The sequence below is a fragment of the Benincasa hispida genome, chromosome 2 (genome assembly GCF_009727055.1).
Source record: "Benincasa hispida cultivar B227 chromosome 2, ASM972705v1, whole genome shotgun sequence".
Lineage (NCBI taxonomy): Eukaryota > Viridiplantae > Streptophyta > Magnoliopsida > Cucurbitales > Cucurbitaceae > Benincasa > Benincasa hispida.
Window position 1 is genome coordinate 51,727,981 of NC_052350.1, and position 21,363 is coordinate 51,749,343.

Below are 21,363 nucleotides of genomic sequence, written 5' to 3' on the forward strand. Positions count from 1 at the left end.
TAAACAGAAAAACATAACTCAAAGGAACGAGACAGCTATCTTAATTTGTGTGTAGATGGGTCTATTTTGGTAATTTCACTCCGATATGATATGAGCAAAGAGTATAAATCAAATAAAAATTTAAGATACATTTGAGTCAATAATAGAGATGTCTAATTTTCGGAGGAGATTCTTTGGGGTCCCGCATTTTCGATTAGGCGGGGAATAGAAAAGGGAGTGGGCAAAAAATTTACCGTGAGACAGGGCCGTCCCCGGCCCACCCCGATTGGTTTTTACCTATTTATTTAGTATAATTATCTAATATTATGTTATTATTTTTATTATATAAATATTACAATTAAATTTTAAATTTGATTATTTATTGGAAAAGATAATTAATATATTTAAATTTAGATTATATATGTGAATAATTTGATTTATATTTATTTATTCTATTAAAAAAATTAATTAGTTTTTTGGACAGAAATTAGATTAATTTATTTTTAAATTTAAATTGTCATATATAAATTAATCATAATAAAATAATAAATAATTTAGTGATAAAGTTAATTATTTAATTAAAATTTGTTCATATTAGTGATTTAAATTAATTGTTTTTTTTTTAAAAAAAAAGAGGGGGGGTAACGAAAAAAATTCCTCGCAGGGAATCCGATTCCGTGGAGAATTTCGTGGGGATGGGGAATAAAATGAGGAGCGGGGATGGGAATGAAATGGAGAGCGGGGACGGGAATAGGGAATGGCATCCCCGGCCCCATCCCACCCCGTGGATATCTCTAGTCAAGAACTATGTTAATTCTCATCAAATTAAAATAGTTTACATCTTAAAGACATACTATTATAACTCAAACTAAAATAATCTACACCACAAATATAAATTATTATAATCTAAATTAAAATAATTTACACCACAAACACCAACTATTATAATTAAGTTATAATAACGTAAGATTAAAGTAACAACTCATTGCTCATCGTGTGTTTGTACTTTAAAGGTACAATATTTATTTTGAGTCATCGAAGTAATACTCACAAAAATAAGAATCGAGGTGTCTCGTTTTCGTTTTTTATTCTCTCCTCTACTCTACCCGATATTATTCATTTTATAGCTCATCGTCAAAGTATACTTGGTGGAACCGCATTATACTTATTTATTTGAATAGAAAAACTTATGAACTTGGAAATTTAAAAATTAAAAGGAAATGTTTTATGTTATAATGGATCATTTAAATAAATAATCTAAACTTCAAGGATTTAACTAAACTTGTCGCTATTTTACAAATCAATGACATGTTAACCATCATAAATGGGTTTAACAAAAAAGAAAAAAAAAAAACTGAGTTTCTTTAAAGAAAAGCCATGAATTTAATAATAAATTAGACAGAATGCGTTCAATTTATGATGACCACCTACTTAAGATTTAATATCTCACAAGTTTTCTTAGGAATTAAATGTTGTAGAAATGCATAAACTAACTTCGACACTCACATATATGTATGTATATATATAATAAGCCATGACTTCTTCGTGTCATTTAGGGTTGGCAAAAAATCCTGCATGGTCAGGTCTCCTGTTTGATCGTGGATTGAGTCAAACTGAGGATTCTAACCGGGTTCCTAGTTGGGGATAGGGTGGGAATGGAGTCCCCTGCCTCGTCCCGATCCCGTTGCCAACCCTAGTGTCATTATCACTATCTAGAACAATGTTCTAATTAGTTGAGCTACAATCCCAGCAATCTAACTCGTTATTTTAGTGCATTTTTCTCATTGATTCGAGACTTCATTCAAATCATTTGGAATATCATAACACAAAAGCAGGCAATGGAATTTAAAACTACATATTATACAAATTTTAATTTAATTTGATAACACATGTAAATTTGTAATTAATCTCAAATTTATCGATCATCAATATAAATTAATAACATGATAATTTGTGGTTGACCGAAATTTCTCGGACAATAACCTCAAAATTTTGCCAATATATATGTATGTATATATAACAATGCTCACGTGCCTATAACAGGATGCTTCTAAATTCTCATAAATTAGAGGGTTTAATTTTTTTTTTTTTTAATGATAATATAGGATTTTAATTTTAGTGGTCGTAGAGTAAAAGAAATATAAATGTTGAAAATAAATTTTTAACTTTTTTAGAATAAAATTAAGGTGAAATATCAATTTATATTTCGAACTTTAAGAATTATATCAATTTAAATACTGAACTTTCATAAATATATCAATATAAGTTCCAAACAAATAATTGTATCAATTTAAACCATAAATTTTCATAGTATATTAATTTAAACCATGAATTTTCATAGTATATTAATTTAAACCATTTACTATGTTTTATTTACATACACTTATAAAAATTTAGGTTTGAATTGATATACTTATGAAAATTTAGGATTTAAAATAATATAATTATTAGTTTGAGGTTTAAATTGAATTGATACAATTATTAATTTAGAGTTTAAATTGACACTATCCTAAAATTTAGAATTTAAATTGATACAACTATTAATTTAGAATTTAAATTGATACCACCTAAAGTTCGGACATAAATTAAATTTAGTTGACAGCAAATCAAAATGTGGAAAGTTGAAAGGTAGAAAGTGGAAATAATGGAAAGATCATGTCGCTTACTGAAAACTCTTTATTCATTTGGATTTGAAAATGAACAACGATGCAGCGGCAATTCAAAATTGGGGAAGAAACAAATTGATCGAGAGATTTGGGGGAGATTAAACGCGATGCCAACATCGCGTTCTCTCTAGGGTTTCGTCTATAGTTTTACTCCTCTTCACTTTCCCATTTCTTCATATTTTCGATCATTATCCTTCAAATTCATCGATTTGAATATACTTCTCTGTCGGAATCGGAAGAGGTGTGAGGCAGAAATTAGGGTTTTGTGTACCATCTTCACTGCCTTCAAACTCTCGTAAGTTTCTCTCGATCTGCCATTTTTAGGTTATTTGAAGTTTATTGTTGGTTTTGCTTCTATGCTGTTTTCACTTCCGATGGTCAATTGTATCGGTTTTATAATGTTTTCATTATATCTGATTTGTATTAAGTGGTTGCAGGGGTAATCAAAGAAGTCGACTGCAGGTATGGTTGAGAAAACGAATGGAAGGATGGAGGAAGTGGTCAGCTGAGAGTACACCATCAATGTACACAAGCGTTTGCATGGCTGGTACCATCTCATTCGTATTTTTAACTAATTTATCTTTATGAACTAATGCCATTTGCCGCTCATTTATCTTTCTCTGATCCAACAGATTGAAGTTTGTATAAGATTAGGGCTTGGGGACAAAATATATTCAATCATTATCGTTCAAATTCATCGATTTTGAAATACTTCTCTCCCGGAATCGGAAGAGGTTATGATTTGGGTTTGGTAGTTCAGGGTTCCTTCCTTGTTCGCTTCACCAGCATAATTTCCGGCCAGCTTGAACCTGGTAATGATTTCTTCATCGGGGTTTTACTTATGCACTATAGCGAAATGAATTTTATACAACTAGAGGTGGATTATGGGGAGGCATTTCAATTATTTGTTGAATTGAATGAGAAATGTTTTATTTGTATGGTTTGAATAAAGAAGATCAATTGAACTGGATGTATCTGTGATGTGTGAGTTACTTTTGAATTGCTTGTTTATATTGGTTTAATTTAATTTCAGAGCTCTTGGTGAGAGACGATGCTGTCGAAAGTTGATTCGAAGAAGATTGGGAACCGTTCGGGCAGTGAGAAGTTGTTGAATGAGATAGAAACCATAAGCAAAGCTCTTTATCTGAACAAAAATCTATCGAAGAATTCAAATCCTGTTGCCAATGTTCGACAAAGATCTACTGGGAAAACCAATTTTCCTGATCCCAAGTTGAAGCCAAAAAGCAGTAATGAAGATCCAACACGCAAGGATAAGAAATCTATATGGAGTTGGAAGACTTTGAAGGCATTCTCCCATGTTCGAAACCGCAGGTTTAATTGTTGTTTCTCTCTCCAAGTTCACTCAATCAAGGGGTTACCTTCTGACTTGAACGATTTTAGTCTAAGTGTGTTCTGGAAGAGGCGGGATGGCTTATTGGTTACTCGCCCCAAGAAGGTTGTACAGGGAAAGGTAGAATTTGAAGAGGAGTTGAACTGTACTTGTACAGTACATGGTAGTGGGAATGGACCCCATCATTCTGCAAAGTATGAGGCCAAGCATTTTTTACTCTATGCTTCTGTATATGGTGCTTCAGAGGTTGATTTGGGAAAGCATCGGGTTGACCTCACAAGGTTGCTTCCCCTAACATTGGAGGAGTTAGAAGAAGAAAAGAGCTCTGGAAAGTGGGCTACAAGTTTTAAATTATCTGGTAAGGCTAAAGGTGCCACCATGAGTGTTAGTTTTGGATACATGGTAGTGGGTGATAATTTAACCGCCTCTGGAAATCAGATTGGCGATTCCTTAAAGTCAAAGCAGAATAAGTATGATATTGGAAAATCCGAGATGTTGGTTGGTGAATCTGGTGGTAGAAGCAGAATACAGAGTACTGAGAGTATTCCTGGAAAGATGAACAATAATTCTCTCATATCATCCCAGTCAGTAGATGATATAAAGGATCTTCATGAAGTTTTACCAATACCTAAGTTAGAACTTGCCAAGTCGGTAGATTTATTATACAAAAAATTTGATGATGGTAAGTTGGAGGCTTCAGCAGACAGCAACCCTGAGCTCAATGTAAGTACTGAATATTGTCGTCCAATGAAATCCGATTCTTACCCTTCTGCCCCTGAGAATGAAAATGCTGACGTTGATTGTGGAACTGAGTTCTCATTTGTTGAACGAGGGATTGAAGTGCCATTCAAGGAACAGGTGGAGAAAATTGAAGTAGGGGTTGAAGTGTCATCTGAGGAACAGGTGGAGAAAATTGATGTAAAAGATGTTGATTCCTCTTCAGATGGACGCCCTGCAATTGAAAATGAATTATCGTTGGCTCATGAAGAGGGTAGCAGGGTCGATCAGCAGGAGGAGGAACATGATAGCTGCACTGAGGAGGTTTTTGCATGCAATAGTTCTTCCAATGATTATGATATTTACACCAAAGAATCAATCCTGAAGGAGTTGGAATCAGCCTTGAGTTGTGTGTCTGAACTGGAGTCAGCGGCAATGGAGTCTCCCGAGGAAGAGCAGGTGATCTCAGAATTTAAGTCAAGTGATGAACCAACTGGAAAGGGTATGTCCCTTGATTTGGAGGATGAGTTTTTGGAAAGTGATTTCTTACGTATGTTGGGGCTTGAGCAAAGTCCATCTGGTTTGAGTTCTGAAAGTGAGCCAGAGTCTCCAAGAGAGCGGCTGTTACGACAATTTGAGGAAGAAGCTGTAGCTGGTGGTTATTCCTTGTTCAATTTTGATATTGAAGATGAGAATTATCCGGCATGTGGTTATAATTTTAATGTAAGTTCTGAGTTTGGAGACATGGTTGATACAGCTTTTGATATGCCCTCAACCGTTGATGCTAATGAAGGCATGTGCTTCATAGATGATGAAGCAAGGAGGAGCAAGATGAAAGCAAAGATGTTGGAAGATTTGGAGACAGAGGTTTTGATGCACAAGTGGGGCTTGAATGAGGAAGCCTTTCAGCAGTCACCATCAAGCAGCTCTCATGGGTTTGGAAGTCCAGTTGATATGCCTTGTGGAGAGCCGTTTGAATTGCCTCCTCTTGGAGAAGGACTGGGTTCATTTATCCAGACAAAGAGCGGAGGTTTTTTGCGATCTATGAATCCTGCAATTTTTCAGAATGCTAAGAGCGGCGGGAACTTGATTATGCAGGTTTCTACCCCCGTGGTAGTACCTGCCGAAATGGGTTCAGGGATAATGGAAATACTACAACGTCTGGCCTCAGTTGGAATTGAAAAACTCTCTATGCAAGCAAATAAGTTGATGCCTTTGGAAGATATAACTGGGAAAACAATGCAACAAGTAGCGTGGGAAGCCATTACTACTTTGGAGGGTTCTGAGGAGGTTTTGTGGTCTCATTTTCCAAAAACTCCCCAACACCACCACCACCCCACCCACCCCCCACCCACCCCTCTTCCCCCCTCTCTCTCCTTATGAGGTTATTTATTATCTTGTCTAACTATATGTTATCTCTACATTGGAATAGGCAAGGTATTCCTCAGAGCGAACCGGTGTTCAAGCAAGATCCATTTGATAGAAGAAAAACTTCCATGGGAAAATCATCCGGTTCTAGGCACGAAAAGTTTAGTTCAAACTCTATGCGTGGTGAGCCTGAGACGGAATATGTATCCTTAGAAGATGTGGCTCCTCTAGCCTTGGACAAGATTGAAGCACTTTCAATGGAAGGGCTGAGGATACAGTCAGGAATGTCAGAGGACGAGGCACCTTCAAACATCAGTGCACAGTCTATAGGAGAATTTTCAGCTCTTCGGGGCAAGGGAATTGACATTAGTGGGTCGCTTGGACTGGAAGGAACTGCTGGATTGCAATTGTTGGACATAAAAGACAATGGTGATGATGTTGATGGATTAATGGGTCTTTCTCTCTCTCTCGATGAATGGATGAGATTGGATTCTGGGGAACTTGATGATGAAGAAATTATCAGCGAACATACTTCTAAAGTACTTGCTGCTCATCATGCTAATTCATTAGACTTCATTCATGGTGGCACGAAAGGAGGAAGGCGAGGGAAGAGTTCTAGCAGAAAGTGTGGTTTACTAGGCAACAACTTCACTGTGGCACTCATGGTGCAACTCCGTGATCCATTGAGAAATTATGAACCAGTTGGTGCCCCAATGCTTTCTCTTATCCAGGTGGAGAGAGTGTTCATCCCACCAAAACCCAAAATCTACAACACGGTTTCGGAGGTACGAAACAACTACGACGAGGAGGACGAGATTGTTGCAAGAATAGAGAGAAAGGAAGAACCAGAGGAGAAAGCTTCTGAACAACAAGGCATTCCTCAGTTCAGAATCACGGAAGTTCATGTTGCAGGTATCAAAACTGAGCCCAATAAGAAACTATGGGGAACCTCTACATCCAACCAACAGAAATCTGGTTCACGATGGTTGGTCGCCAATGGCATGGGAAAGAGCAAGAAACATCCGTTTCTGAAGACAAAGGCTGCTGCTCCGAAGTCGTCGGCTCCCGAACTGTCGAAGGTGCAACCTCCTGGGGATAGAGAGAAAGATTCCTTGTGGAGCATCTCATCTGGGGCCAAGTGGAAAGCTTTCTCTGCACTAAATCCACTTGTAAGGAACCCAAATGTTGTATTTCCTAATGAAAATTTCAGGTTAAGGTGAGTGGTGGGTGTATTGCTTCCTAGCAATTGGGCTGTTCAATGTACAAATATCATTAGTCCTTCAGGTGGAGTGTACTCATCCAAGAGGTAACCCATCAGTTCTAAGAACTATGAGAAGAATCTGTATTGATCTATAAATACACACAAATTATGAGATTGAGTGGTTTTCTTCTGTAATTTATCATTTTGGATGTGAGTAATTTTTTTTTTAGTGCAACCCTTTTGATCCCTTCAAGGAGAATATGTATGCTAATGAGTCAGTTCACTTTGATTACATTTGGGAATGATTTACATAGAAATTTTAAATCCTAGTTCTCTTGTTAGGGTCACTCCCTCCAAGTATTAAATATAGGAAAATATTTGGGTGTATTTCGGACGATACTTATCTTCGGTGTGATTTAAGTAATAAATTCGTTTTATTTCTTTTTTGAAATATTTTAATTTATTTTTTATATGTGTGATGATAGTAGATGTATAAAGATAGGTACACAAGTATTGCTCTTAAAAAAGGAGGAAAAATTTGACCTTTTTAGTTTTTGAGTATTAGGCTCTATTTGGGATTGATGTAACTTTTAAAATAATTGCTAACGGCAGTTTTTGTAAAATTAACTTTAATATGAAGCGTATTAGTATTTGATAAATTTCAACTTTATACTTGAACAAGTTGGTTACATATGTTTGATAAATAAATATTAAATTATCGCGTTTTAGATATAATAAATAAAATGAACTTCATATTTTTTTTATAACTTGAGATTAAATAATTGTTTAAAATAGATATATAAAATAAAATTTAATCTTAATTGATAAATTTAAAATTTGAGTTTTATTAAATGTTTTCAGGAGAATCTAAAAGTTAGTAAATAACATATTTTAAAAATGGCGTGATGTGAACATGTTATAATCACTACTTCTCTTCCCTCAACAAGCCACACAAGCACCTAACACTCAAAATTCTGTGACTAAAATTGTAATTCTTTCAAAAAGAAAAAAGAAAAATCATCCTCAAACCATTCCGTAGAAGTCTTAAATATGTAATCAATTCTAGTTTAGAGTGACCAAGTCAACGTAAGAAAAATTTAAACTCCAAGTCTTAATTAAGAAATCAAAAGTTTAAATCTCCCGTATGACATTATTATTAAACTAAAATAGCGTAAATAGATTTTCAAAAGGAAAATTATTTCAAATGGTAAAACTGCTGAAAATATTTACAAAATATAACAAAATTTCGGAATTATGAATGATAGACGTTGATAGACACTGATAGAATCAGTGTCTAACAATGTCACTGATAAACACTTGATAGAAGTCTATCAGTCTATTAGTGTCTAATAGTATCTATCATTGTTAGTTCTAAAATTTTGCTATGTTTTATAAATATTTTGATTCATCTTTCTATATTTAAAAATAACCATTTTCAAAACTTGGCTTGATTTTTGAAAACATTGATAGAAAGTAGATAATAGAGGTGGAAGAGAGGTTTATAAACTTAATTTTCAAAAATAAAAAATAAAAAACTAAGGCATCGTTTGGTAACTATTTGGTATTTTGTTTTTGTTTTTGAAAATAAGTTTATTTCATCTACATTTCTTACAATGATTTGTCTTTCTTAAGAACAATGGTTGAATTCTTAGCAAATTTCAAAAACAAAAAAAACTTTTTGAAAGTTATTTTTTTTAGTTCTCGAATTTTGGCTTGATTTTTTAAACTATTAGTGAAAAGTAGATAATAAAGAAAAAAATTTAAAGGTGGAAATAGTGTCAAAAAACTTAATTTTCAAAAACAAAAAATAAAATAGGTACCAAATGGGACCTAAATGGTTATCAAACAAAACCTTAATTTCTTAAAAATTAATATTTCTAAACATACTTCCACCAATTTAGGTTAAGATTTGAAAACTTAGAAAATAAACCTATTGTGAAAAACCAACCATAAATTTTAAATCAACTATACAATTATACTATTTTTTTAGTACAAATGAGAGAGGAGATTCAAACTACCGATCTTGTGGTTACTAACAAATTCGTATGCTAATTGACCTACACTCGATTTGGCTACAATTATACTACTTTGATGTAGAAGTTAGCCTTTTGTGTCATATGCAATATGGAATGATAGATCATACGATAACTTATGATCAAACGATTCTTTCCTTGCAATATTGATTCACTATGATTACTCGCTTGCACAAACATCTTATTTTTTATTTTAAAGGTTTCATCCGATAACCATTTAAGAATTTTTTTTTTGTAATATCTTTTTTTTCAAAAAACCTATTATAATTATATAATAGATTTCAAATTAATTAGGGAAGTATGTTTATTTTTGTCGATCCTCGCATTTCAAAATGTGAGTAATGAACTTTTATGGATCTTTTCATTTTCAGAATATGATGATGCATTAAATATTTTTAAAAAAGGATGTGAGAAAAAATGCAATTGATCCTTTTTTCTTCCACTCATAATTCCAAATCTAGCAAAGAAATAATTTTGCAATTCCAATTAAGAAGTCGAAAACTTACATCCTTTGTGAAATTATGAAACCAATGGTAATTTCAAAATAAAATTCATGCCTCTTTAAATCATGTAACCAATTCTACCTTAAGTATAAAAGGTAGGAGTGAAATTAAAAATTTGAGTGTGTATTTATCTCTTTGAAATTTCTTCAAGATCGAACTCCTTTTCTATAGATATAGGTCTTTGTACTGAATCACGTAACTTTCTTTTATTCGTCAAATCGATTTTCTAGTTATAACGGTAAATGGCGGAGTTTGTAGAGTGATTAATGATTAAAAACAAAAGGTAAGGTGGCTAAATGTAATGCCATTAGAGAGTGAGAGGTTTGAGAGTAATTTTGTTTGATCAATTCAATCAGAAGAGTTTGGTTAGAGACCGTGTTTATGTCCGTCAAGCTAGTTCAATCAACTCTTATTTCGGCCTTAGTTTAGGCCCAACACCCTTGATGTTGCCAAAGTCGCTAGGTGTTTAATTCAGGTGAAAATGGGTTTGAAACAGGAGGGGAAGAAAGAAAAAAATCATTCCTTTTGATTTACATGTGTTGGAACAATGTAGGTAAGATATGGGTAGAGAAATTTGATAGAAAATGAGGTTTTGGCTTGTGGAAAACCAAAATTAAGGACATTCACAAAGCTATCAAAGATCCTACCATGTTAATGAATTTGAACCGTCAAAATTTTGATTTTGTCATAGACTTGGTTAGAAAATCTTCTGTGTTGTCTTATGTCTTGACTTTAGAAACTATGATTGTTCCTTTTTCAACTATGTCTCTGACAAGATGTAATTAACATCTATGTGTTTCGATCTTTCATGGAATTGTTGGTTTTTTGTTAAGTGAATTGCATTTTGATTGTCGCAAATTAACTCCACCTGTTTTTGTTCATAACCAAGCTCACTGACCAATCCCTACAACCACGTAGCTTCTTTCGCTGCTTCTGATGTAGCTACGAATCCAGCTTCAGTGGTTGGAAGAGCAACCACCTATTGTAGGTTTGATTTCCAATTGATAACATTCTCTTCAAATAGGAAGGTATGGCGTGTTAAAGATCTTCTCTTGTCAATTCAACAAAATTAGAATCTACAAAGCCTCTTAGAACTAGATCAGTAAAACTAGATGGCTTGTAGAGTAAATCAGAATCGGAATATCTACTTGGTGACTTCACAATGAGTCTTTATGACTCATAAAACGACTGATAAAACTAGAGCAACGGAGAAGGTCTAATCTTATGATGACCTTAGATACACAAGGCTTTCAGTTGCATTCATCTTTAGGCTTGTCTTTGATTGAAAGTCTAAAATGTTGAGCCACGAGAGTTCTTGCTGGTTTTGTATTCAACATATTGAACTTGGTCAAAATCCTTTTTGTATATTCCTTTTGAGAAAAAGTTCACATGAGATATTCTTTTGCTAATGTTCATGCCAAGGATTCTTTTAGTTGGACCAAGGTCTTTCATTTCAAACTCAGAGCTTAATTGCTTTTTAATTTGTTTTACTTCGGTAGATTTCTCCAACATATCATTCATATAAAGTAAGAGATATACTAAGCTTTGATCTTTAACTTTCCTGAAGTATACACATGCATCATATTGACTTCTAATAAAACTGATCTCGCACATATAGTAATTAAAACGTTTGTACCGGTGCTTGCTTTAGGCCTTACAAGGACTTATTTAATTTGCACACAAATTTCTCTTCTTTTTCAACTTCAAACCCTCTAGTGTGATCCATAAAAATTTCTTCATCTAGCTTTCCATGTAGGAAAGTAGTGGTCACATCCATTTGCTCCAACTCATAATTTTCATAAGCAACAATTGCAAGTAGCAATCCAATTGATGTATGACTAGAAGGGAGAATATTTCACTGTAGTTCCTCTTTTTGTTTAAAGCCCTTGGCTACTAAACTTTACCCTTTCAACATGATTTTTAGCTAGTTTCTTCTTGAAAATCCATTTACAAGGAATGAACTTTTTGTGGGGAGACAGAGAGACTAGTTTCCAGTGTTATTCTTTTGCAAAGAATTCATTTCACATTTCATAGCCTTAAGCCATTGGTTCTTCTCTTTGCTTAGAATAGCTTCTTCAAAGCTTTGTGGTTCATCTTCTAGAAAATTTTCAACTAGATTAGCATAGTTTATTACACAATTAGCTTGCACAAATCTAGCTGGTGGTTTAATTCTCTTATTCTTCTGTCCTTAGTAAGAGTGTAATTAGATAGATCCTATGATGGTGAGATTTGCTCTTATTGAACTGGTTCAACTGTTTCTTCAAGAGTTTCTTCAATTACATTCTCCTTTTCAGTCAAGTTATTCCCTATTCTAGGTTGGAACTCCACCGAAAGCCAGTATAGTTACCTATATGATGTTTCTATGGGTTGTTTTCCTTTTTCATTCACCATATAGAACTCTTCTTCTCTAAATATCACATCTTTGCTGATGATGCTTCAATTAGAACTAAAGTCCCATCGCTTAAAGCCTTTACTTCCTTCAGGGTACCCAATAAATACACACTTTAGAGCTCTTGTTCCATTTTACTTTGTCTAACACGTATATAAGCACTGGAACCACTCCAAGAAGAAATTGTAGATGGTTCCCAAAGATATGCATGAATGTAGTCGAGAATTTCTTAAGGTGTGATCTCCCTTGTAAATTTAAGCTTATTTGATTTTCCATAAACACAATGTTCACAAAAGTTTAACCTTTTAGTGCTTCTAGGTTGGATTAACCCCTGTTTTGTCAACTCATTCAACCCCTTTCTATGCCATACTTCAATATCTCTTCTTTGCTTGCTTGGGATAGCAAAGCAATGTCGGATAAAGTTACATTTTTTAGGTAGTAAAGGCCATTCAACCTTTCTCCCAACAATATAGTTTTTTCATCTCTTTTAATTTGAAAATCCACACTGTTGTCAATGAAATAACAACCTTGATCAGCCAGCATACCCAGTGATATAAGACTTCTTCTTAGATTAGGTACATGCCTTATCTCTCGAGTATCTCTCTATTGTCTTCAAGTTTTAGACATATAGAGCCAATTCCCACCACTTTGCAATCATGGCCATCCCCATGTAGACTGAGCCTCTTTCCATGGTTTGTAATTCACAAACCACTCTTTAATGGAAGTCATATGTAGGCACACCCTGAATCTAATACCAAGCCTTCCTTCTCCCCAGTCTTATATCCCACGGGTCTCACACTGGTTGTGGTCAAAATGTCTGTGTATTCATAGACATCTTCCCTTATTCATACATTATCTCTCTTCTGTAAGGTTTGTTTCTCCCAAGACAATTTCTTTTGAAGTACCCCTCTTTGTGAAAAATGAAGTACTTCAAAGTTGGTCTTTCATTTTGAGAATTCTGAGATTTCTGCCTTCTATGGTATAGATTTCCCTTTGAAAAGGGGTTTCACTTTCAATACCCAATGTTTCACCTGTTTGATTGAACCCATTAGTCAGCTTCTTGAATTCATCAAGATTTTCATCCAGGGTCTTTGTTGGATTCATCTTGAAAGAAAAAAGCCTTTCGCGAACATAAATCTTGTTGGGTAGATCATTTTTATCATAGAGTGGCTTAAGTTTTACCCAAATACCATGAGTAGAAGTCTCATCAATGCTCTGTCTTAGGACACAATCTGACACATTAAGAATAAAAGTTGTATAGGCTACTTCCATATTCTTTTTTCTTCTTCAATCAGTTTTGCAGGGAGCTTCTTTGGATTTTCTAAGGCTTTCGATGCCTTCTATGCTGTGAGTATGGCCTGGACTTTCTTAGCCCACAAGGCAAAATCCCCTGTTCCACTGAATTTCTCAATCCCATACTTCATTGAAGCCATTATTGATTCTTTCCCAATATTTTCTTTGTTAAAGGCTCTGATACCACTTTTTAATGAATTTGAGCTGTCAAACTTTGCAATACGTGGCTTACAAAGAAAATTCATATAAAAGCTTGTCCCTCTTTTACTTTACTCATTTTCACCTATTTGAACATGCAGATGAAGTAGACTAAAATGGAGATGACAAAATTCTGAAAACCTTGATCAAAATACCTTTTAATTACTGCAATGATTGGAGAAAAATGAAGCAGAAAAATGGAGATGACAAAATTCTGAAAGCCTTGATCAAAGTACATACAACATGGGCAAAATCGATGACAAATGAAGATAAAGAGAATATGAAACTCACTGCTTATGGTACACATGATCTGAACCTAATTGAAAATGTTTTAAGACAACTAATCAACCAAGAAACAATATATTTAAGTTGTGGACAAAACTTAGAAACTATTTATTACTAAAGATCTCCTTAATAAGATGCATCTTAGAGAGAAATTATTTACATTTAAAATGAATTTATCGAAATCTCTCTTAGATAATTTGGATGATTATAAAAGGATTGTTTGTTCAAGAATCTTGGAGAAAACTTGGGAGATGAGAATGAAGCTTTTTTTCTTTTAAATTCTCTTCCAAAACCATATAAGGAGATTAAAAATACTCTACAATATGGAAGGGTATCTATCACGATAGATGCAATCATTTTTGTCCTAAAAGGCAGGACGAAGATTATTTATGAAGGGAAAGTCTAAGAATAACCATTGGAAAGAAGGAAAACAACAATACCAAGATGAGAATAAAGGAAAACAAAAAATCCCATATAATTACTATAAGGTCACATTACGAAAGAGTGCTATGGTATAAAGAGAAAAAATTAAAAGAAAAACAAAGGAAAAGCTCTTGACGTTTTTCTAATGCCTTAGTCACAAGAAAAAAAATTATACAAGTAACCCCTTGACATGGATCTTGATGGAGGACCAATGTATATGGAAACGATGAAACATGTAACATTATTGGAATTGGCTCAATTACACTAAAATTGAGAGATAAATCGGTAAAGTTCTTTGGAAATGTGAGACATGTACCAAACTTAAAGAGAAATTCGAAGTCTTTATGTATACTAGACTTCGTTGGATGTAAATACAAGGGTAGAAGAGGTATATTTGAAATAACTAAGTCTTCGAAAACCATCCTAGTTAGTAAAAAAGTGAAGGGACTCTTTGTGATCAAAGGTATGGAAATGATTCAATCAACCTTATAGTTACCGAAGCTACTCTCTGATATTTGGTACAAGCGTTTGTCTTACATAAGCAGCAAAGGTTTACAAGTTTTGTCAAAATAGAGATACTTCCTCAAGGAATTTGTGATAGCCTTTCATTTTATGAACGTTGTATTCTTGGGAAGTCAACTTGACATAGCTTCACCAAAGCTTGACACACCATATAAGGGATTCTTGACCCATCTTTAAATGGATTGTAAGTACTTATTCTTTGAAACTAATGACTATTCTAGGAAGAGTTGAGTCTAATTTTTTAAAACTAAAACCCAAGTGCTAGAAAAATTTAAAGAGTGAAAATTGATGATTGAAAAAAAATCTGTATCTAAGAACTGGCAATGGTCTAGAATTCTGTGGCAAAGAGTTCAATAAATTTTGTAGAGAGCGAGATACTATAGGACACAAAACAGTGAGATATACTCCTCAATAGAATGATATAGCTAATATATTAAATAGAACTATTATGGAGAGAGTGAGATGCTGACTTTCAGATGCTATTTTTTACATGAAAAATTCCAGGCAAAGACATCTTTTACTCCTTGAATAGGTGTCCTACCTCTTCAAAATTCTAATCTTGAAGAAAAAAAGACCAAATATCCTCCAACTTAGATGAACTAATAGTTTTTGGGTGTGTTGGCTTTGTTCATCAAAATTACAAAAAAAAAAAAAAAAGACTTAGAGCTGTTTGTGGGCCTTAGTTAGAAATTAAAAATGGGGGCCATCGAGCACTTTGTGGGAGTTATTCGGGCCAAGAATGTTGTAGTTGTTAGGTAAAAAAGAAAAATGGTAGCCAAAGACAACTCTAGGGAAGTTAATTCAGCCAAGGTTAAAAATTTAGATTGTGGCATCCCATTGAAAGAAATAGAGGAACTACAACCAAATTTGAGTGATTATTCTCTTGCAACGACAGACAAAGAATACCCATTGTACCTTCATTCAGGTACACTGAATCAAATTACATGAACCATGTCCTAAATGCTATAGAGACTCCTATTGATGATAAACCTTGTAGAAGAGGGAGGCAGTGGCCCTAATGCTAGAAGTTGAATTGATGCAATCAATAAAGAAGTGAAGTATTTTAAATGTCAATGAGGCTTGGAGTTTGGCCCCTTGAAGCAAGCTAGGTTGATTGTGTTGGAATAATATTATCAAGGTTTGTTACTAGTCCAGTCCAACTAAAGCTTTGATTCCCAAAGCTTTCACCCAATGGATATTCCATTTCCACATTCATTAGTTTTTAGAAACCAAACTTGAGTATCAACCGTATGACCCGACTACAAATAGTGAACGCAAAGTGCATAAAGTTTTTTGCTTCATTAAACCTTATCCAACAGATTTAATCTAGTCGATCATCCTATGGATGGTGTCTAGTATACAATTGAAGGCAGATATAATCGACAAAGAATTAAAGACTATGTCAACTCAAATCAATGTATTAAATATATGCATCGAAAGTCTGATGGTATAAGAACAAAAGAAGCATGTCGAGCTAAGCTAAGCTGTCCAAATCTAGACACAGTGTCAATGAATGATAAACAGAAACTACGGCCGCCCAAGTGGCATTGGAATCTATTATACAGTTATAGTAAGTCTTAAAAAAAACAATATTAAAAAAAAATCACAATTTAGGCATTATTTGGTAACTATTCAAATGTTAGAAAATTATGTATATTTTATCTCATTTTTTTATTTTTCTCGGATAAAAAAGTTGAATTCTTAGTCGATTCTAAAAACAAAAACAAAAAAAAATTTTTTAAAACTATTTTTTTAGTTTTAAAACTTGACTTGTTTAGAAATGTAGAGGTATAACGGTATTTATAGACTTAATTTTTTCTTTAAAAAATAACAACAAAAGAAAAAAAAAGTCAAATGTCATCCGATAGAACCTTAAATTTTAAAAATTAAGATTTTTAAACACTAACTCTATCGATCTATTTTAAGATTTGATATTTTTAAAATTTGTCGAAGAATTCAAATATTTCTACTTAAAAAATAGAAATCATACTAAACAATTGTAAAAGAACACCATATTTTTTTTTTTAAAAAAATTCGCTATTTAGCACTGTTTGGTAACTATTCAAGTGTTCAAAAATTATGTATATTTTATCTTATTTTTTTACTTTTTTTTAATTTTTTTTTTTTGGAGTAAAAGAGTTGAATTTTAGTCAAATTCTTAAATAGAAATAAAATTTTTAAAACTATTTTTTAGTTTTTAAAACTTACTTTAAACGTAGAGATGGGAGGAGTGTTTATAAGCTTCATTTAAAAAAATAATAATAAAATCAAATGCCATTGAGTAGATCTTAAATTTTAAAAATTAAGATTTTTAAACAATACCTCCACCATCTATATTAAGATTTGAAAACTACAAAAATAATTTATTTTTATTCTTAAAATTTTGTCCAATAATTCAAATATTTCTATTTAAAAAAATAGAAATCATAGTAAAAAAAAAAACCATTATTTTGAAAATTATATATATTTCATCTCATTTTCTTGCCATTTTCTTCATTTTTTTCGAGTAAAAGAGTTAAATCCTTAATCAATATCTAAAAATAAACATAAAATTTTTAAAATCATTTATTTTTTAAAACTTAACTTGATTAGAGTTGTAGGGATGGACATAATTTAAAAAAACAAACATCATCAAATAGAACCTTATCTTTTAAGAAGTAAGATTTTTAAACACTCACTCCACCAATCCATGTTGAGATTTGAAACCTAAAAATATTATTTGTTTTTATTTTCAAAATTTATTCAAGAATTTAAATATTTCTATTTTAAAAAAATAGAAATCATGGTAAAAAAATACATTTAAAAAAAAAAGAAAAAAAATCAAACGGAGGTGCCTAAATTATCACTGTCATAATTTCTAGGGTTTTGACATAAAAGACCTTAAAATAGGGGCTATATATTTTGTTTTTCATTTAATGTTAGTGGCTATTTATAATTTAGCCCTTGTTCATCGTTAGATTTGGCCGACTACCACCATCGCCGTTCACTAGTTTGTCATTCGCTCGTCGAATTCAACCGTTGTTTGCCAGTCTGCCGCACGCAATTCGTCCTTATTCATCAATTATTTGCCATCGGAAAATCAATCGTTTGTCCTTGTTCATCAACCGTTTTCCATCATCATCGACTTCTGGTCATTGAGGTAAACCGCTAGTCGTTTTCTCGTTGATTCTCTCCTATTCACAATTTGCTTTCTTGTTTGTGCCACGCACCAAGATCTAGTCACCTATATAAATCCGTGGTGCCTGTGGCTGAAGAAGAATAAGAGATGAAGATGGACAATTATGTGTTATAAACTCCTATATGAAGATGGACATTGTTGCTTATATAGATCTGTCGCACCAAGACCGAGGATAATTTTTTTTAAACCTTAAATATATATGTTATAAATCCTCAAGGGAATATGCATTATTTACTTGATATATGTGAATTATATATTGTTGTATATACAATTGTTTATTTGATATATACTGTGATTTATGTTAAATATTAAGTCAATACATGATTTATATACTGTGCGATAACTGATAAAGAATTTCGATTAAACAATATATACTCTTAATTTTGTATATTGTAATATCTACTAATCTTACTTCCAAGGTATACTGATAATGTTTCAAGGTATCTGTTAGAATATAAAAATTAACTGAGAGTTTTTTTTTTTTTTTTTTTTTTTTTTTTTTTTATTTAGATTTTATGTGTATTGTGATATATACAAATTCTGATGTATTGGAATTTCTTATTACTTAAATGAATTTTATTTAGATTTTATGTATATACTGTAAATGAAATTTAGGATATAAACTGAACATTAAGTCAATATTAAATACATTTTCTCTCCCAAATTAAATTAAGTAAGGGTAAAAAACTTAATAAATAAATGCATTTTCTCTCTTAATTTGAAAATATGAAAAAAAATCATATTAAAAACATTTTTTTTCTCTCCATTATAAATGCAGTTTCTCTCCATCAATAAGAAAATTTCAAAAATAGGGAAATGTATATAAAAATCTAGAATAAAAATTATAAAAAAAGATTCTAAAAATAATATTAAAAATCTTTCTTTAAAAAAATTAAATTTAAAGACATTTATTAAATATACGGCGTATTGAGGATATTCTTACTTTCTAATTTCAAATTTGGGCTTATTTTTCCATCCGGGCCGCAGCCACAACCAAGCCCAATGGATAACACATTCATAAAGTGGTGGAAATTAGGGTTTCGCTTTATTGTTCCTTCTCATCTTCACTCCACGCCTGCTGCTGCATCGCTTCAAACCCTCGTAAGCTTTCTCTCTGCCATTTTTAGGTTATATCTAAAGTTTCGATTTCTTTGCTCCAACCATTTGTTTCTTCTGACATTTTTGGCTTTGGTTTTTATGGTGCTTTCACTATTTCTGATTTCTATTAACTTGTTGTTTCAGTGTAACTGAAGAAGCCGACTACAGATATGGTTGAGAAAACCAAGGGAAGGAAGGAGGAGGTGGTTACCAGAGAGTACACCATCAATCTACACAAGCGTTTGCATGGCTGGTACCATCTCATTCATATTTTAACTCATTCATCTTTATGAACTGATGCCATTTTCCGCTCAGTTAAAATTAGCAAGCTATTTTATAAGTTTCTTTCAATCTATGTGGCGAGAGATTTTCAGTTGTTTATGTTTTGAAACCGACATCTTTATGAGACATTAGTTTTCTTCATGGTTTTGATTACGGATTAGGAATTTAGCAACTGGTCTGGTCGTTCAACGTGGTTGTTTGTACAGTATATCACAATATGTTTATTGCGAAATTTGTTTAGATCGGAGCTTGGTGACAAAAGATAAATTTCATCGCAGAATTTATTTAGGAACACGTATTGGTTTGATCAAAGGATGTTAGGAATTAGAATACACTGGCTGTAAATTATCCGAGGAGGGGCATTGAAGGACAAGATCACGAAGAGTGATGAAAGCAAATTTTTGTTCAATAGAGGCACTTGAAATGTTTCACTTGGTTTCCATAAGAAGATGGAAGATCAGAGTATTATTTAGTTTGTAAGATTGGACAAACGGCTGGTGGATGGTTTACACGCGCATTTTCATGAGTAATCTCTAGTCTAGTATTTTTCTGTTTGTAGTTTTTCCCTTTCATTGTACCGGTAGATCTTAGTGTCCAATTTCAATCGTGGAATTTCTTTTAAGAACACGTGTCGGTTTGATCAAAGGATAGTAGGCATAGAATATATGGCTGCAAATTATCTGTGGAGTGCATTGAAGGACAATATCAAGAAGAGTAATATAAGCAAAATTTTGGAGTGATTTTGCAGTTCAATATAGGCTCATGGAATGTTTCATTTGGTTTTATTAGAAAAAATGAAATATCAGGAGTCTGTTATATAGTTTGTAATATTGGATAAATGGGCTGGTGGATGGTTTATGTGCTATTATTTTGTCCCCACACGTATTTTTCACGAGTAATCCCGAGTTTAGTATTTTTTTCTGTTTGTAGTTTTTCCCTCTCATTGTATTGGTAGATTGTGGCATCCAATTTCAATCGTGCATTTGTTTAGGACTCTGTAACTGTAACAACTCTTTAGTTCTCATGATTTACTGTGATTCTAAATTACAGTACCTTCAAGAAGAAGGCTCCTAAGGCCATCAAAGAGATAAGGAAGTTTGCCGAGAAAGCAATGGGAACAAAGGATGTCAGGGTGGATGTGAAACTGAACAAGCATATCTGGAGCAGAGGAATTCGAAGTGTTCCAAGGAGAATTAGAGTTCGTATTGCACGCAAGAGGAACGACGATGAAGATGCAAAGGAAGAACTGTATTCTCTTGTTACCGTTGCAGAAATCCCGGCAGAAGGTTTGAAAGGATTAGGCACTAAGGTTATCGATGAAGAAGATTGATCTCACATACCCATTTGCCTTGTTATCTGTTATTTCCAACTTTTGGCAAAATTTTTTGGTACAAGACTTGTTTGAGGCAGAGTTATTCTTCATTGTCCTTCCTTTGGTGCACGTGTTTATTTTACTTCGAATCCTTAGCTGAAGCAGCTTTTTTTAGTTATAATAGTGTTTGTAATGTGTTTTAATTTGAGAGTTTCTTCTATTAAGATTGATCGTGGCATTAACTTCACCTTTAATTCCTGAACTTGCATCTTTCTTACTGTGAGGGTGTGTTTGGTTTAACTTTTCATAACGATTGAGAGTATGTTTGGTTTAATTTTTTAAGTGTTTAATTTTGAAAATAAGTCATTTTGAAAAAAATAAGAATGTTTGGTAATATAGCTTTTGAAACAGATTCAAGTTTATTTGTAACAGGTTTTTTTTAAAAAAAGTTTTCAGAAAAATGACCTTTGAAAAAGTACTTTTTTTTCCTTGTTAATTCAAACAAGCTGTAAACGGCAGGGTCAAACATTGTTAGTAAATCACTATAAAACTTGAGTTTCTTTAG

General features: G+C 32.9%; 2 protein-coding genes across 4 annotated transcripts; both read left to right on the forward strand.

The window, feature by feature from the left end:
* Positions 1-2,614: 2,614 nt before the first annotated feature.
* Positions 2,615-7,517, forward strand: LOC120070913 (protein PLASTID MOVEMENT IMPAIRED 1-RELATED 1). Of its 2 annotated transcripts, none has more exons than XM_039022813.1 (5): positions 2,615-2,940; positions 3,074-3,192; positions 3,278-3,457; positions 3,679-6,000; positions 6,144-7,517. In XM_039022813.1, the coding sequence occupies exons 4-5, from the start codon at positions 3,697-3,699 to the stop codon at positions 7,299-7,301; spliced, it is 3,462 nt and encodes a 1,153-aa protein (XP_038878741.1). In that variant the 5' UTR covers positions 2,615-2,940; positions 3,074-3,192; positions 3,278-3,457; positions 3,679-3,696; the 3' UTR covers positions 7,302-7,517. The 2 variants fall into 2 exon arrangements, with proteins under 2 accessions (XP_038878741.1, XP_038878740.1); XM_039022812.1 differs by having other exon boundaries at positions 3,083-3,192.
* An 11,569-nt stretch (positions 7,518-19,086) lies between these two features.
* LOC120070699 (60S ribosomal protein L31) lies at positions 19,087-21,052 on the forward strand. 2 transcript variants are annotated; one of them, XM_039022543.1, is made up of 3 exons: positions 19,087-19,207; positions 19,349-19,457; positions 20,537-21,052. In XM_039022543.1, exons 2-3 carry the CDS (start codon positions 19,375-19,377, stop codon positions 20,814-20,816), a joined length of 363 nt encoding a protein of 120 aa, XP_038878471.1. In that variant the 5' UTR covers positions 19,087-19,207; positions 19,349-19,374; the 3' UTR covers positions 20,817-21,052. The 2 variants fall into 2 exon arrangements, with proteins under 2 accessions (XP_038878471.1, XP_038878472.1); XM_039022544.1 differs by lacking the exon at positions 19,087-19,207 and adding an exon at positions 19,208-19,233.
* Positions 21,053-21,363: the final 311 nt, after the last annotated feature.